Here is an 18,920-nt window from a genome sequence, read left to right on the forward strand (position 1 = left end):
GTGACTAAGAGCAAGTTATTTAAACTCAAAATACTTTAGGAATATAGAGAACATAAAGAGAAGGTGGATGCTGTGTAAAGGTGAGGAGGTTTAATATATAATGCTGAGTTTGGGGTATAAAAAGTAGTCTTGTTTGACTGTAAAGTAGTGTGTCAATAGTGAGAAAGCAAAGTAAATCTGTACAGGTGGGAGCTAAATGTTGCAAGGTATTAAGTATCTTCCAAACTGAGGCAATACTCCCTACAAAATGGTATATGAACTAAAATGGGACCATATAAAGAAAAAATACTGAAAACATGAAAAATATCTAAAATATTGAAAGTAACTCAAACTTTCTGTTCATATCCCTGTGAAATTTTCATACAGATTTCCTTGTTCACATTTGTCTTTATTCAAGCAAGTGACTTTGCACTACATAAAATACTTTATTGTATTGCATTCATGCCTTTCTTCAGCCTGTTTGGATGCACAATACTTATTTTGGAGGTAAGCAATGGATGTGTCAATGTCACCATACATATGGCTATTTGATTAAAAGCTTTGTGCCTCAGTGAAAACCGCTGCAAAATATAATCTCAGATTGGTGCTGCCCTGCTCTAACAGATTTTAAAATCAGGTGGAAGTAGGAAAGTCTAGTGCTTAGCACAATGCCTGGTATATGGTCAGAAATTAATAGATGTTTTTTGATTTACTGACTAGCTCAGAGTCCAACTCTTTTACTCTCTTTCAAGTTCATAAATGTATAAAGTTTAAGTTTATAAATCAATAGAAGGAAGGATTCCATTGCTTTTTTTCTGGTTAGAGGAAAGAATTACACTACAATGATGCAGTGGCAGAGTAGGTGTATGGAACTGTACCAACAAATATATTTAAATATATAAGTAAATATATTTTTAAAATATATTTCAATGACTATATGTGAGTAATATTGTTTTATTTTAAAATCATATATTTTATTTTATACATTTAAATACTTTCTGAGAAGGAGTTCATAGGTTTCCCCAGACTGCCAAAGGGGTCCATGACATGAAAAGAGGTGGGAAATCTTTAAGAATCCCTGCCTTCTCGGGTCATGGATAGGGAAGGCAAGTTCCTGGGCAGAATAAGTAGTTAATTAAGTACTTGGTGTGATTTTGACGACATCGGGAAGCATCCCTTACCCAGAAACATATCATCTTCCTACTAGTTTATTTATGCATGAAATTCTACAAAATGAAACCTATTTGTATTAAAATTTATGACTTTTCTTAAGATGCAGGTATCTTTGGAAGAGAAGTATCTCAATTAGCCCTTGATTTATTCACAATTATTCATGTATTTATTTGACATTCATAACTCTAGTGGAAAGACGTTAAGTTCTTTCTTCTGGTTACATATGGATAGGGAGGAGAAGGATGTATCTCTGCCTTTCTGGGAAAAAGGAGGGTGGCAACAAGTAAGGAAATGGGAACAGAGAGGAACATTTGGGCATGCTAACAACAAACCTAGGTTCCTTTGCAATTTTGTAAATCTCTGACAGTCAAAACTACAATGAAAAGCAGGGGACCGGAGAGTTCCATAAGCTATGAAAATAGGAGCAAAGTAGATGATATTTTTTTTCCTTTCTGTGGTCAAAGAATATCGACACACAAGGAGGAAATTGAACCGAGATGTTCATTGTCTGCATTATGGATTTATTTATATAAAATTCATGATGTAGACAAATTTAACCATGGTTTTCCTTTGGCAGGTCAACTATATGTATTTCAAAATGTCTAATATGGATGATGGAACATATGATATCGACAGAAATATACTCTTCATGATTCTCATAGTAAGAAGACTTTTCCATTTGGATACATGTGTATTAAGGGTGTCAACATTTGCAATATTATACATTTGTTCTCATTTTAACTGACCCGATCTATTAGGTTTTACAAAGGCATGATTTTAGACTTGCTGCATGTAGATATATGTTTGGGAATATGGGTATTTACATATATGTAACTCTTGAGTGACAGTTGTAAGTGTTGAATAATGAAATTAGAATTATTTTAGAAGAAAATCTTCAGAAATCTTTGATCTGCTTTGATGTTTGTCTTTTCTTCTTGTTCCACTGATTGGAAATTGCTCCTTTGTGACATTAATCCAATATGATGTTTATAAAATCTGGAACAATTTTTTGTAAAATACCTCCAAATCTGAAACCATAAGACTTGTGTAGCTATGTGAATTATGCAGCTGTTGAGGAAAATGAGGCGATGCTTCATCCTCCTCTTCTCACTACTCTTTTAAATAGAATATTTGGGCTGGGCTTTGTACCGCACATATTACCATCCAAATTTAGTGAAAAGTTGTCTTTTTTCTGCTCTATCTTGGTAAAGGAATGACAATAATCATATTAAGTTAAATACCGAAGTAATTTCTACTATATTGTTACTGTGTTTGTCTTTCTTTCTCCTTAGCCTTACCTTCATTGTATCATTTTCCTTTTTGTTCTACGATGTCTGGAAATGAAATATGGAAAGCAATCCATGAGAAAGGACCCTCTGTTCAGGTTAGCAAGGGGAAAAAATAGAATTCACTATTTAATTTATGAATTCAATGGAACAGATTTGATTACCAAGCATTGTGCTCAGCCCTAGGAATAAAATTACAAAAGAGAAATAGTCCCTGCTTTCAAGGACCTTACATTCTAATTAAAGGATAAATCACATACAGGTGAGTTCATCTCCAGGGGCATAGGAAGGTCTATTGAACCTCAAGGTGTAATGGAAGATCAGATAATAAAGTCCAGAAATTCTTAGAGTGCAATGATAGGTCAGATGGCAATGCACAGAGTGGATAGCAGCAAGGCAGATAGTCTACTGGTCCACCATATTGCCAGAAGGAGTATAGTAGGTGACTCCCTATGAAGTATTTAAGGATACATCTTGGTGGCACAGTAGATAGAGAACTGGGTCTGGAGTCTGGAAGACCTGAGTTCAAATCCAGTCTCAGATGGTCACTAGCTGAATAAAATCTACCCTGAGAAAATAACTTAACTATGTTTGTTTCAGTTTCCTGATCTGTAAAGTGAGCTGGAGAAGGAAATGGTAAACCTCTGCTGTATCTTTGCCAAGAAAACCCCAAATAGTATCACAATGAGTCACACACAGCTGAACCGACTAAACAACAATAATAATCATAAATTGGTCAGTTAGGTTTTCTTATTTCTTATTCAAGGGCAACTGACTAGACTTGTGTTACTTTTTCAAAAAGGACTATTGGACAAGATCAAATTTGTAAGAAATATGCTTGGTGGGGCAGCTAAGTGGTGCAGTGAATAGAGCACTGGCCCTAAAGTCAGGAGGACCTGAGTTCAAATCTGGCCTCAGACACTTAACACTAAAAAAAAAAAAAAACCTAGCTGTGTGACCTTGGGCAAGTCACTTAACCCCAATTGCCCTACCTTCCCCTTCCAAAGGAAAAAAAAAGCAAAAAATATATATACTTGGTAATAAAGTGATACAAAAATTATAAAGTACTATCTCTGTTCTCAAGGAGGCTGCATTGTGGTTAGGAAAACAAATCTCACACATTTGAAGGAATCAGAAAACATTTAAGTTCCCCCCTTGATATCAATGCCATCTTCTTTTTCATTCACATTCACAACCCTGGCATCATCAATAACTTTTCCCTCTCCTTCACACACATATCTAATCAATTTCAATCTTGTTAATTTTACTTCCCCAACATCTCTTCTACCTCTTCCATTTTTTCTACTCAAGCTATGTCAGTCCTAATTCAGATTCTACCTACTTCTCACCTATACTACTGAAATAGCCTCCTGAATGGTCTTCCTACTTCTAGTCATTCCACTCTACAATTCATCCTCTATGAAAGCTGACAAACAAATATTTCTACAAACACAAATCTGTCTGTATGACTCTCCTATTCAAAAACATTTAATCACTCTCTATTTCCTCTAAGTTGATACAAATTCTTCAGCTTGGTATTTAAACTACCCACAATCTGGTTCCCACATGCCTTTTCCTTCTTGTTTCATCTTACTCTCTTTCCTAAAATCTCCATTCTAGTCCAACCAGCTAACTCTTTGTTTCTCATTTAAGACATCCTATTTCTGGCCTCTGGGCTTTTGAATATAAAGGCCCTTATATCTGGAATGCACTCCCTCCTCACCTCTATGCAGCAGAATCCCTAAAGTCCTTTAAAAGAGTCAGTCAATGAAAATTTAGTATGCATCTACTAGTGTGCCAAATACTGTGCCAAGTACTGTAGACAGAAGGAACAGTGAAAGACAGTCCCTCTTCTCAAGGAGCTCAATCTACTTTGTGTTTATTTATTTACATGTGCCCATGTTTTGTCCCTGCAGGAAAAAGTTACCTCCTTGAGGGCAGTGACCATTCCATTTCTGCCTTTTTGTTTATAAGACTTAGCACAGTGCCTAGTACCTAGTCATGCAATGTCCACCCTAATTCAAATTCTACCTACTTCTCACCTATACTACTGAAATAACCTCCTGAATGGCCTTCCATGGATGGTTAATTCAAGTCGTCCATGATTGACTGAGATGAGGATTTTAGCTAGGCTTTGAAGAATGTGTAGGATTTCAGTATGCAGAAAGGAGGAAATTGAGTTCATAGAAGGACACAACACTAGCAAAGGCAAACAGATAAAAATGATATGCAGAGAATAGTAACAAGACCAATCTTATTGGAATAGAGGCCTGTGTTAGTGGAGTAGTGGAGAATGAGGTTGGATGCAGGGAATAGAGCCCAATTATGGAGCCTTTTGTGGAATCATGAAGTGGATGAGTTTAGTTTAAATATAAATGTAGATCATGAAACATGATCCTTAGTTCTTAAGCAAGTTAAATTTTGGTAAGATTAGAGTGACAGTGGTTTGCAGAATTGTAGAATGGAATGGGGAATAAATGAATGGATGTAAAGGAGACCAATTAGAAGTCTGTTATATGACTGTGCATGATGTCATAATGGCAGTGAAATTGAAATAACAGAAAAATCCGAGAAATATTTGAGAGAAGGAAATGATAACATTTGGTGATAGACTGTATCTAGGGAATATGAGAAGGAATAGTCAAAGCTGAATCCAAAGGGGAAAAACATAGTAAAGGAAAGGGAAAGCATTTATTAATTATTTACTACACTTTGTTAAGCACTTTACAAATCTATCTCATTATATCCTCACAACAACCTTGGAAGGTGTTATTATCATTCTCATTTTACAGTTGAAGATCTAAGGCAGACAGAAGGGAAGATAGTCCAACCTTTTTGGTAACAAAAATAAAAATTATTAGAGTATCAATTTTGGCATCAATTATATTTGAAAATCGATATTTATGGCATTATTTTTGTCCTTTGTAGAATTTTCCAAACAAATAGCGATGGTGGTCCCAACCCTGAAGACCCAGAAGATGAAGATGAAGATGTTCAAGCTGAAAGAACCAGAGCTGCAAGGGCGCTAACTGCTTCCAATTTGGATGAGGTGAAACTTTATGTGTAGATGTTTGCTGAAATGCTTAGAAGATTGAGTCAACTATCAAGTAAATAATCTTTCATTTATTCTTCAACTCTGAAGCTAAACAAGAATACAGTGTTTTATTTTTCTACTTAAGGAAAATTTCCTTTAAGCACAGATATAATTTTTAAAATCCCCAAAGCCTTGGTGAGTCAAAGATTTTGGATAAGCCATATTGTAAGGAATGTTGAACAGATGTTAGGTCTGTGGATTTGGCCTCTTTTTAAAATTAGCTGCAATAAGGCCTCCTTTAAGCAAATTCTTCATTCTGTGTAGAGAAAAGCAAACTCGTAGAAAACATTCTTTGATTCCGTTGTACCTTCATGCATGGAAAAATGAATTTTCCATCTATGAACACAAGCTGGAATTCAATTATGTCCTTAATGTGACCTAATTTGCTCAATGGCTTGGGACAATGTTGAGAGCCAGAGAGAACACAGCATCCAATTAAGGCACTATAAAGAAAATCAAGTTCTAGCTTCTTTTCCAGAAACCTGTTATTATTGTCAGCTGTCTGCGAAAAGAATATGAAGGCAAGAAGAAAAGTTGTTTTTCAAAGAGAAAGAAGAAACTGGCTACAAGAAATATCTCTTTCTGCGTTAAAAAAGGTCTTAATTCACAAAGATTTTTATCTGGGTTTTCTCTTTTTTGTTCTGTAGATTCAGTATGCATAAGATTCTAGATCTTATGCATAGTTCTTTTTAAATTTTTTTTTGGAGGGTGGATTCATAGAGTTGAAAGGATCTGGAGAAAATTACTAATCTGCCAATTTTGGGTCACTCTCCAATTTAGCCACAAGCCCATCAACTTTCTATAATACCTAATAAAGGAATCTGAGCAGCATAGAAATTCCTATGACATGGGCACCTTATTCAAGGAGAACTGAGTAGACTTGTGTTACTTTTTCAAAAAGGCTTTTGGACAAATGACTATCAGATCAATAGGAATTTCACTTATCAGCTACAGAAGCAGGATTTCCACCTAAGCTTCTGGACACTTTGATTGCTATGATCCACAAGTCAATATATCAGCACGATTAATCTGGAACCATAGCAATTCTGCCATGCCACTACTTTGTTGGTTCAGTAGTCATAGGTTTTCTGGGCTAGAATTCCCATAGCTTACTTATACCTGCTTCTGGCCTTCTATCAAACACCAAGTGGCAAAACAAGTATCTTGGGATTTTATTCGCAAGAATAAAGGTTCAACCCTAACATAAGCATATAGGGTACAGGAAGCCAGGAAGTGTCTTCACTGACTATTATTTGTTCTTCCTTCCAGGTGAGATACTGGGACTTCTAGGACACAACGGAGCTGGCAAAAGTTCATGCATTAGGATGATAACTGGAGAGACAAGACCAACTGCAGGGAAGGTAAGAGAAAAAGAAGGGAAATATTTTGGTTGAAGACACCAGAAACAGAGTAAGTAGTAATGGTAATCTTTAGGTACTTTACTAGTCCAAAGCTCAATTTATAATAAATGGTTGTGACACTTGTTCACAAGCTTTTTTAGTGGAAGAAGAGAAAGATGGGCATGTATCTGCATTAGTAGCCATGAATACATAGAGAGTGAAAGGAAATGTGAATTGCCTGCAGAAAACACATGTAAGTGCCTGATGTGTGAATAACACTGTCTTAGGGGCTGATAATACAAAATAGTATAAAACAAGAAGAGTATAAAAATAGTTGCAGAGAAAGGGGAGTATGCCTTCAAGGCAGGTAGGTAGCTAGCTATCCACTGATAGAGCTCTGGGTCTGGAGTCAGAAAGAACTGAGTTTAAATCTAGCCTCAAATACTTATTAGCTGTGTGGCACTGGCCAAGTCACTGAACCTCAGTTTGCCTCAGTTGCCTAACCTGTAAAATGGGATAACAATGGCATCTATCTCCCAGTGTGGTTATGCAAATCAAATGAGACAATGATTGTAAAGCTTTTAACATAGGGCCTGGACTAAGCAAAACTCATTTTTGCGATTTCAAATATGGCATCAGACACTTACCATCTCTGTGATGCTGGTCAAATCACTTAACCCTTTTTGCCTCAGTTTCCTTAACTGTAAAATGAGCTGGAGAAGGAAACAGCAAACCTCTCCAGTATCTTTACCAAGAAAATCTCAAATGGTATCATGGAGACTCAGACACATCTAAGAAAGAACAACAACTGGCACATGAGTAGCACTATATAAATGTAGTAGTAATAGTAAAAAAAAAAAAAAAAAAGCACGATGCAATGGAAAGAACAATGAGTTGGGAGTCAGAGAACTTGAGTATCCCAGGCCTCACATGTGTGACTTTGGACAAGTCATAACCCTTCTGGAAGTTAGAATAGATGAATGGATGAAAAATAAAACATTAATTAAATTATTAAATTAAATTAATTTAATAATTTATAATAATAAATTAATTAATTAAAATAAATTGCTTTATGCAAGGGACTATGCCCAGCATGATAAATATAAAAGTGAGATAGGTTTTGCCCTTTAAAAAAACTTATATTAAGTCAATACATATAGTGGATTGGTGGCCTTCTGGCTAAGTGATTCTAGTTAGAACCAAGGCTCAGATGGGACTAGTTCATACTAGAACAGAGTCAGTATGAGGGAAAAGGATATGAGACCTTTTACCACCAGCTAAGGTATAACTAGTCTAATATTTAAGATACCAATTCAAGTAGAGACAGGATAGGTGATACTGGAGGCTCTGGGGATAGAGAGACCAGGAGATCCAAAAAGTAGTCATCAAAGGCAAGTCCAACAGAGCCATGGAGTTTCAGTAGTAGGAGTGGATGATTCAAACAATGAAATGGAGCAACTTGTGTCAGAAGCCAAGAACCAGGACGTTTCAGAAGTTCAGAAGAACATTCACTAAGGGTGAGGGGCAGAAGAAAGAGTATAAGAGAGAAGTGATTTGAGAAGCATTTCTCTGTATATCTGTTTTCTATCTTTGTTTATATCAATCCTTATAAATTTGTTCTGTCATCTTTTCTCGACTCCCAGATCTACATTTTTACATTTACTTTTGACTGAAGTTATGATTAAAAAATACATTGCTGAGATATATGGGGGCAGTTGGGTAGTGCAGTGGATGGAGTGCCAGGTCTATGGTCAGGAAGACTCATCGTCCTGAATTCAAATCTGGTCTCAAACACTTAATAGCTATCTGTGTGACTCTGGGCAAGTCACTTAACCCTGATTACCTCAGTTTCCTCATCTATAAAATGAGCTGGAGAAGGTAATAGCAAACCACTCCATTATCTTTGCCAAGAAAATCCCAAATGAGGTCACAAAATAAGACACACTTGAACCAATTAAATGACGACATGGGATATGTGTCAGTCTTTGAATTTAACCTAACAAGAATTTATAATTCATCTACTTTATTATGTGCAAGTAACATACAGTGGGGATAGAAAGATAAAAATAGGACAGTCTCTGCCCTCAAAGAGCTTATATTCCACAGAGACAAAATTACATGTACACCGATAAGTAAATGCAAAATATATCTCATATATACATATTTAAAAAAATAAAGACTGTGGTTGATGGGGAGTTTTAAGAGAAAAGCATTAACAATTAAGGGAATAAGGAAGGGAAGACCATATATAGGAAGTGACATGAGCGAAATTTTGGAAGGATCTAAGGATTCCAAGAGATTTGTACAAGGAACTGCTAGCAAGCCTATTTGACTGGAATACAGGATTCCTAAGGAGGAGCAACATGAAATCAGACTGAAAAAAAGGTCAGAATCAGAATGTGAAGGGCTTTAAATGCCAAAAAAGAGGAAGCTGTATTTCTATCTTAAAGAAAATAGGGAGGTACTGAAGTATCTTGAGCAACAGAATAACATGGTCATACCCTTGCTTCAGAAATATCAAATTAAAAGTAGTGTGTGACTTGGACTGGAAAGGGAAGAGAAAGGAAGACCAATTAGCAAACTATTGCAGTAGATTCCAAAATGAAATATTTTGGTATATGATATTGAAAGGCAACAGAGTTGCCTAGACATGGAGATTCGGGGCATTTGGAGGTCAGTGGCCAGGCATATCAATAATAATAATTACATATATATTGAACACCTACTATTTACAGAGCACTGGGACACATGTGAAGTGTAAATAAGATTTTATCCCTACTTTAACGGAAATTAGAGTCTATAAGGGAGATAAGATACAAATACAGACAATTATAATCCACAATATTACAGTAATAAAAGAATTAGTTACCTACCTCTCACCCCAAATGCCCTATGGGAGTTCTGGAAAGTCAAGATCATTATCAACAGAGCCTAAATATGGAGACTGCATGGGAAAGGTATTAGATTTAGAAAGTTTTTAGGAAGTCTACAGATAAGGAAGGGAGAGAAAAGCACTCCAAGCTTAAGGGATGGAATGAGCAAGGATAATGGAGCATGAAAGCTAGGAAGGGAAGAGGACAAACCAATTTTTCCTTTTGAATAGAATACAGGAAGAGGAGTAATGTTGGGGTTGGAAAAAGTCAGGAGAAGGGAGGAAGTGATACCAAGTCTTGGGAAGGCCTTGATGAACAGTTAGAGAAGAACAGATTTTAATTAGGAGGCAATTAAAGAATTTTGGAGAGTTTCACAATAAAATCTTTACTTAAGGAAGAAAAGTTATTCTGAAATGTGAAGGATGAATTGTTCAGAAGGATGTCGCAAATAGTTGAATATTGAGATGCTAAGTAAGAGGCATCAATCCAACCACTTGGAGACTCGGCCAAGTTCAGATGAAATAACTGAAGACAGGCCAGAGGATTCTTCACCTTGACTTGGGGGAACTCTGAGAGAGAACAAATTCTCTATGAGTTTATTCTCTATCTTTGCAGAAACCAGTATTCATATATTCATTCAGTTAGCAGCTGCATTATTTCAGAATTACTTTTTGCAGTTAGCATATTGATTATTTTTAATACATTATGAAATACTTCAGTACTTTAATGATCTGTGATGTCTCTGGGATAGGTATTCTCTCCACTGATACAGATCTCAAGGTCACTACAATTTAATAGAACAGATGAGAGAATTATTATAGCAGAACACTCAACCTCTGTGACTGAACTATTGATGAGTGTCTCTGAACTAACCTACAGTGATCCTGGGACAGCAGGCATATGAACTGTCCCCAAGCTGATAATGATATATTGTTGAAATATATTTGCTTTAAAACTGTGTGCTGAATTTTAGTATGGGTGTTTTATGTAGGTGGTTCTGAAAGGAAGCAAAACAACTCATCAACAAAGAGATGAAATGATCAATATCCTTGGGTACTGTGCTCAGGAGAATCCATTATGGCAAAACCTTACAGTGAGAGACCATCTGGAGGTCTATGCTGCAGTGAAAGGACTAAAGAAGGAAGATGCCATGGTCACTATTTCACGGTAGAGTAAAAAGGGAAACTACACCGATTATCCAGAGGAGGAGGAGGAGACAGGCTAGAGCAAGGATGGGAAACCTTTGGCCTCAAGGTCACATGTGATCCTCTAGGTCCTCAAGTGTGGCCCCAAAGGGACCTGAAATACCACATGTGACCTCGAGGTCACATGTTCCCCAGTTGTAACAAGGATGAAGCAAGAGATGGACTTGCCTTGGGTATGCAAAACTAAGTAACACAAAATATCCTTTTTTAAAATTAAAATTACTATTAAGTAGAGGAAAGGATGATTTTATATCCTTATCTTAGGTTCACTTAAATAGATATTGCTTTGGGACAAGGGTGAGAATATGATAGTGGAAAGCTCCACAAAACTAGGCATGAAGATCTCAAATTATGTTTCTAAATTTTGCTAGTTTATAAATGATCAATCTGAGATTGTTCCTGTTTTATTGTATCTCAGTTCACCGATTATTATTACAAAATCTATTAGGAAATAAAATTTGAAACATGAATTTAATTGATCAGGACAAACTGAAGTTAATACTTAAAATACCATTAAGAAACAAATTACAACACCAACAGAACTCCTCTCTTGTTCTTTAAATGTCACTTTGTGAGAACCAGAGCTGAGACTTTCTTCTACATTGTACTTACTCCCTTTTGGGGGGACATTCTTCCAATATCTTCCATTGGCAAATGAACCTGATTCAAAGCATTTTTTCCTTTTAAAATTTAGTTTTTAATGAGCATTTATTTTATCTCTTCTCCTACATAGAAAAGACAATTATACCTTGTTACAAATATGCATAATAAAACAAAACAAATTTCCACATAGACCATGTCCAAAAATGTATGTTTTGCTTTTCATTTTGAATCCATTACCTCTCTGTCAGGAGGTGAGTAGCATGCTTTATCATTGGTCATTGAATTTATCAGAGTTCCCAAGCCTTTCAAAGTCAGTTGTCCTTGCAATGATGTTGTTGTATAATTTTTTCTCATGATTATGCTCACTTTACTCTGTATTTGTTCACGTAAGTCTTCTCAGGTTTCTTTGAAGCCATCCCTTTCATCATTTCTTATATTATTTATTATAATATTATTTCAATCATTCCCCAAGTCATGGGAATCCTCTAATTTTGAACATTGTTGTACATATGGGTACTTTTCCTCTTTTTAAAAATCTCTTTGAGGTTCAAATCTAAAAGTGGTATTGTTAAGTCAAAAGGCATATGCATACTTTAGTGACCTGTTTAATATAGTTCAAAATTGCTGTCCAAGGATGGCCGGATCATTCACAACTCCACCAACAATGCATTAGTGGCCCATTTTCCTGCAATGCTTCCTGCACTCATAATTTTCATTTTTTGTCTTCCTGGCTAATCTGATGGGTGTGAGGTAGAACCCCAGACTTGCTTTAATTGGCATGTCTTTAATCAATGTATTTTCTATCAGATTAAAGGATGCTCTCAAACTTCAGGAGTATATGAAAGTTCCAGTCAAGGACTTAGCAACAGGCATAACTAGAAAGGTATGTAATGTGCTTTGCATTCTTTCAAGCATTGTTATGGTGAGGACAGTAACTAATTATGTTTCTATGCATTTTAGTTGTGCTTTGCTCTGAGTATCCTGGAAAATCCAGCTGTCATACTTCTGGATGAACCATCAACTGGAATGGATCCAGAGGGGCAGCAACAAATATGGTGAGGAGAATTATAAGAAAGTTCAATGCCAAATAAAGCCTGTTTAGAATTTAATCTTCTGGCTGACCCTATGAAAATTAAGCATTAAAAAAGTTCTATTTCGGGGCAGCTAGGTGGCACAGTAAATAGAGCACTGGCCCTGGAGTCAGGACGACCTGAGTTCAAATCCAGCTTCAGACACTTAATACAAAAACTAGCCATGTGACCTTGGGCAAGTCACTTAACCCCAATTGCAATCCAAAAAAGAAAGGCAAAAAAAGTTATCTTTCCTAATTCATTTAGAATGATATGCTCTATATAAACATATTCAGCACTAAAGGTTTCCCTGACATTTCTGACCTAGGTATCATTCAGAAGTAAATAGTCCAAAAAGTAATCCATCCAAGGCCCAAGTAAATTTCCAAGGATTTTGTTGTGTTTTTTTTGGTAGTCATCCATCTTATAAGTTTATTTTCATTATTTTTCATTCATTCAATATTTTTCAAAATTAATTCAATATTTTTCCTTATTTACCTCAAGTTATGCCTTCTTCCCAGAGAAACTACCCTTATTCACTATTTTTTTGTTCAATCCAATTCCTTCAATTCATGTGTCTTTATCCTTCTTGGCTCCTTGCTGCCCTACCATTTCTCCTTTCCAAGAACATTCTTCCCTTTATCAGATCTGAATTGTCTAAACAAGTATCTTCTCTGGGACCATTCCAATTTTTTTTGTCAAGTTGTGTGGAAACATTAATGTGCTCCTTCTAATTGCCCACATTTTCTTGACTTCACTATAGGCAGATGATTCGAGCAATCTTTAAGAAAAAGGAGAGTGGTGCTATCCTGACTACACATTACATGGCAGAAGCTGAAGCTGTGTGTGACCGAGTGGCCATCATGGTATCAGGACAGCTACGGTGGGTGAAAATGGGCCCCAATTTTATAAGCAAAGATATAACAAAATAAGAGTCCTCTGCCACTCTGCTCATCTCATGATCTATTTCTGCTGGTATAACAATGCAACCTTATCCCCACTATTCCCAGAACAAAGAATAATAGCAATAGGTTAGATAGCAAATACCTTATTTTTTTTAGCTTCTCCTTCTTTCTATCTCTGTCTATTTCTTCCTGTCTCTGTCTTTCTCTCTGCCTCTGTCTCTCTGTCTTTCTATCTCTGTCTCTCTCTTTTCTCTGTCTCTGTCTCTGCCTTTCTGTCTCTGTCTCACTTTCTTTGTTTCTCTCTGTCTCTCTCTCTCTGTCTCTCTCTCTGTTTCTCTGTGTGTGTGTGTGAAAAATACATCTTCTTCCATTTTCCTTACTCCAGATGCATTGGTTCTATCCAACATCTGAAAAGCAAGTTTGGCAAAGATTATATACTGGAAATAAAAGTGAAAGAACCTGGACAAGTAAGACATCTCCATGAAGAGATTCTGAAGCTTTTTCCAACAGCAGCAAAGCAAAAAAGGTATGGGGAGTTGTTTTTCACCTCTGTGATGGCAAAAGTAAACTTAATTCTCTCATCAGTTTTTCTTGCTTTATGTTATATCAAAGAAAAATAAGCGAATACTTTACTTTGCATTTTAGACACAAGGATGCAAGAATTTTAAAATTAATTTAATATCCAACTATTTCTAGCTTAGAGAGAGAAGTGTCCAAATTGGCATAGTCTAGTCATTTCTCAACCTCAAGAAAATTCAAAGTACATTTTATAAGAATCTTGAACAAGGAAAAAGTCACATATATGCAAACAAAAAATTCGTTAACATGCTATTTCAAGAACAGAACAATAGTTACTTCAAAACTATTCAATTCCTTCTTGATCACTCCTCTTAATGTGTTCTGCTGGAGTAATCAGAGAGACTTCCCTGAGACCTTAATCTTTTTTGAATGGAAAAGACAATGATCTTAACTATACAAGAGGTATAGCTTAGTTACCATCATTAATCCATATTCCCTTTGCACATTTTGCTAAAGTTAAAAGTTTAGAAGGGACTTTAGATAGAGAAATACTTATTTCTTAATTTTTCAGTTGAGGTTTTTCATATATTTCATAGATATTTCACATATTTTTATATATTTCATATGTCTCCATATATTTCCATATACTACAGTTCGAGCCATGAGGAATAATAATATAATAGGGGGGTAGTTCAATAAATTGGGCAGTTCAGTTCTCCTGAGGGAAAAGAAAGGAATAAAATGGCTGTTCCCAAGAGCCAATTCTGAGCAACCCTCCCCACCCTGGATATAAACTCCAAATGGAACCCAACCTTTAAGAGCTTTTAGCACTCCAAAGATGAAGGAAAAGGTAGCTAGAAAAGAGAAAAAATTCATCAGAGAAAACCTAAAGAAGCAAAATAGAAAATCAGCTATGTTCTTTGAATAATTGAAAATAAAATGTAGTAATAGGGCATGTACTGCAATATAAAATGTGAAATTATCTTGATAAGGAAGAAACAAAGCATCATCATATTTCCTGGGAAAAGAAACTTAAATGATGAATATTCAGCAATATTAAATATTCGGATTATTGATGCAGGGAGTATTTTTTTTATTTTCATAGAGAAATATCACTAGAAAAAGGTCTTGTCCATGGTAGGTGCTTAATAAATATTATAAGAGTTTTTATTGATATCTTTTGTTTTTATATTGGCTATATTTTATTTCCTATCTCTCCACCACCATATCTTCCCAGAGTCATCCTGTATATTGTAGAAGAAAAAGAAATTCAGCAAAACCAACAAACGTATCAAAAAAATTTAAAAATTCATTAATAATCACTAACTGTTCGAATCCCGGGCTCAGACACTTTGCACCCACCCAGAAACACCTGGCCATGTAACCTTGAGCAAGTTACTTAACCCCAATTGCTTAGGGGCGGCCAGGTGGCTCAGCAAGTAAGAGCACCGGCTCTAGTGTCGGGATGACCTGGATCAAATCCGGGCTCAGATACTCAGCACCACACCCAGAAATAACTGGCTGTGTAACCTTGAGCAAGTTACCTAACCCCGATTGCTTTTAAAAAAATAATAATCACTAACTGTGTAATAGGCATTGTGCTAAGCACTGGTTATATAATAAAAAGTAAAAATAGTCCATTCCCTCAGGAAGCTTTTCTTCTAATGGGGCAGACTATATACATATATGTACATACATACATATATATATATATACATATACACACACACATATATATATACACCCATCACACACATGCACACACATATATATGTAGTACCATGGAACATAAATACATAATATATGGAAGATATCTTTACCGGAAAGGGCACTAATAGTTCAAGGGAAAGTAAAAGGTGTTTTTGAGAAGATGAAAATACTAATGATTGAGACAATAAGAACAGAGAGAGGGCAAATAGATAGCTTTAGAGTTTGCAAAGCACATTATGTATTTCAGTCTATCAATAAACATTTATTAAATGCATACTATGTGCCAGGTAATGTGCTAAGTGCTTTATTTTCTCAGTTGATTTTTGCAACAACCCTGGTATGTAAGTGCTATTATTCTCCCCACTTTACAAAGGAGGAAAGTGAGGCAAATGGTAAAACTCGAGAGGCAAAAATTCTAGAAAGATAGGCTTGAGAAGTGCTTACTTGAAGTAATAAATAAAAGAGCTTTTAGGTGATCCTACACCAATTCTGTTTTTCTAAGGTATTATTTTCTTCAGTATTTTTTGCCTCTTTTACCAAACTGTTATTCTCTTTTCATAAATTATTTTGTATGACTCTCATCTCTTTTACCAATTTTTCCTCTACGACTCATATCTCTTTCTTTAACTCTTCCAGGAATTCTTGTTGGGCTTGGGTCTAATTAGAATTTTTCTTTTTAAGGCTTTGTTTGTAGCAATTTTGACAATGTTGTTTTCTTCTGAGTTCATGACTTGATCTTCCTTGCCACTATAATAACTTTTTGTAGTCAAGATCTTTTTATTAAAGTAGAGAATGACATAGCCAAACCTACACTTTAGGAAAATCACCTTGGCATGTCTGTGTAGGAAAGGTTAGATTGGGGAGAGAATTCCCAAGTGGTGAGGAGGGGCTGAATTACATTGGTGGCTATGTGAGTGACAATAAGGTAATTCATCTGAGAGATTTTGAAAAAGAAATAAATATTTCGGATTTTGGCAGCTAATTCAGTATGGGGAGAGTGAGAATGAGGAATCAGGATGATATGAGGTGAAAAACCTCAGTGACTAGAAGGATGGTGGCACTTTAGACAGTAATAGGAGGTTTAGAAAAGGAGTCAGTTTAGGAAATACAGTGAGTCCTATTTTGGGGTATGTCAAAATAGCGATTTCTATAGGTTATATACTTTGAAATGTCCACTAGGCATTTGGTGATAAAACTGGCATTAAGGAGAGACTAGACCTGCATAAATATATATAGAATCATCAGTCTAGAAATTACAATTGAATTCATTGGAGCTGATAAGATCAAAAAATGAGAAAATATAGAGAAAACGAAGAAGAGAACCTGGAATGGACCCCTGGGTGACAATATTAAGCTCCAGCAGAAGAAATGTAAGACAAATAGAAGGCAAACCAAGAGAGAACAATATCATGAAAATACAGAAAGGAGAGTGTCTTGCTCTTCAGTTATTTTTCAGTCATGGTCAACTCTTTGTGACCCCACTTGGGGTTTTCTTGGCAAAGATATTGGAGTGGTTTGCCATTTCCTTATCCAGCTCATTTTACAGATTAAAACAGGCAAATAGAGTTAAGTGACTTGCTCAGGGTTCCAGAGCTAATATCTGAGAACAGATTTGAACTCACAAAGATAAGTCTTCCTGACTCTACACCCAGCATTCTATCCATTGTGCCACCTACAGAAGAAAATGGTCAATAATATCAAATGTTATAGAGAGGGCAAGAAGGATGATGAATGACAAAAGACTGCTAGATTTGTAAATGAAGAGAATACTATCACTTTGAGGAGAACAATTACAGATGGACAATAAGTTCAAAAACAAGACTGCAAATAAAAAAATATATCAACATTAACTCCATTTTGTTTTTTCTATTCATTTTACAATTATCCTTCATTTTATGAGTTGGGCCTTGCTTTGATATAAATAAGAGAATTATGGGGAAATCGAGATGTTAAGATAATTCTCAGAAATTGAGGTAATGGGGGAGGACCAAAATATTTCATGTATCTTGCTGTCTATTCTTTTAATAACTACAGAGTGTTCCAGGACATTTTTAACAGTATTTTATTTTTCCCCAGTTACTTCAAGAAAATTTGTAGCATTCTTTTTTTTCTTTTTTCCCCCAAAATTTTATTTTAGACTCAAATTCCAGAACACAAATAGAGAATAAAAAGAAGAAACAAAAACATATAAATTTAAATATTGGAACTTAAGTACAAAGTTAGAAAGAAATAAAAGTATGTCATGTGCATAGCAGAACATGAGATGATTCAAAAAGTGTAATAATAAATTTTCATTTCAAGAAAGCCTCTATGATAAATGATATTCATTATGTTGAGAATTGTCCATCTTTTCTTCCTTGTGAGTTTTCTTTTGTTCTCTGCTGTGAACTTTTTTACTTTGTTCTTTTTCCCCTCCCCCTCCCCCTTATCCCCCCAGAAGGCCACAATAAGGTTTAGATATTTTTCTCCATAGCTATATATACATATGTGTATGTATATATATATATACATATATGTATGTATATATACACACATACACATATACACATACATATATAGACATATACATTCCCAAACCTACTCCTGCTCTTTGTTTTTATGTATAAGCATATCTCTTGTTTCCTATCTGTCCTGCATCCTCTACTTTATTTTTACCCACTACCTTGCCATCCTAAGACTTGCCTACCACCCACCAAGGATCGCTCCCTTATCATCCCATTCCCATAAATCTAAATACCCTTTTATACCCCTATTTACCTATTCTCTCACCCTGCCCTCTAAAGATTCACCCTTGTCCTTTCCCCACTTCCTATGCCCCTATTATTTTGTTTCTCCTGAATTTAGAAGACTTCTATCCTCTTCTAAATATATATGTATTATTTCCTCTTACACCCATTCCCAATGAAAGTAGGTTACCAGAACTACCAACCCTCCTCCCCCACCTAATTCCTATGTATCAGTTCTTCCTCTTGCGCCTCATTTGTATAAAATAATTACTCTTTTTAGCTGTTCCTAAATGACTTTACTTTTTAAATTCATATCATGCCCGGGTTCTCCCCCAATCTTTCTTATGATCTACCCAATTATTAATGAGAATCTTGGATATAAATTTTACATTTTATGTACATAAAAAGTAAACCATCTGTCCTTATGGATGCCTTAT

At 35.6% G+C, this 18,920-nt stretch overlaps 1 protein-coding gene across 6 annotated transcripts in view; it reads left to right on the forward strand.

Annotated features, from left to right (window-relative positions):
- LOC138152592 (ATP-binding cassette sub-family A member 10-like) overlaps positions 1–18,920 on the forward strand; it is a 118,531-nt gene that overhangs the window by 80,359 nt on the left and 19,252 nt on the right. For 5 of the 6 annotated variants that reach the window (XM_069076554.1, XM_069076552.1, XM_069076550.1 and 2 more), the window contains 11 exons: positions 367–486; positions 1,730–1,813; positions 2,445–2,536; positions 5,367–5,487; positions 6,011–6,128; positions 6,802–6,893; positions 10,737–10,912; positions 12,361–12,436; positions 12,514–12,608; positions 13,387–13,506; positions 13,914–14,054. In XM_069076554.1, the coding sequence (XP_068932655.1) occupies positions 367–486; positions 1,730–1,813; positions 2,445–2,536; positions 5,367–5,487; positions 6,011–6,128; positions 6,802–6,893; positions 10,737–10,912; positions 12,361–12,436; positions 12,514–12,608; positions 13,387–13,506; positions 13,914–14,054 (1,235 nt within the window). Of the gene's footprint in view, positions 1–366; positions 487–1,729; positions 1,814–2,444; positions 2,537–5,366; positions 5,488–6,010; positions 6,129–6,801; positions 6,894–10,736; positions 10,913–12,360; positions 12,437–12,513; positions 12,609–13,386; positions 13,507–13,913; positions 14,055–18,920 lie in introns of those variants that run through there. The other variant, XR_011166139.1, reaches the window with a different exon arrangement.

This window comes from Petaurus breviceps, unplaced genomic scaffold (genome assembly GCF_028583685.1).
Source record: "Petaurus breviceps papuanus isolate PSGF00001 unplaced genomic scaffold, PetGlider_PUasm1.0 90925, whole genome shotgun sequence".
NCBI lineage: Eukaryota > Metazoa > Chordata > Mammalia > Diprotodontia > Petauridae > Petaurus > Petaurus breviceps.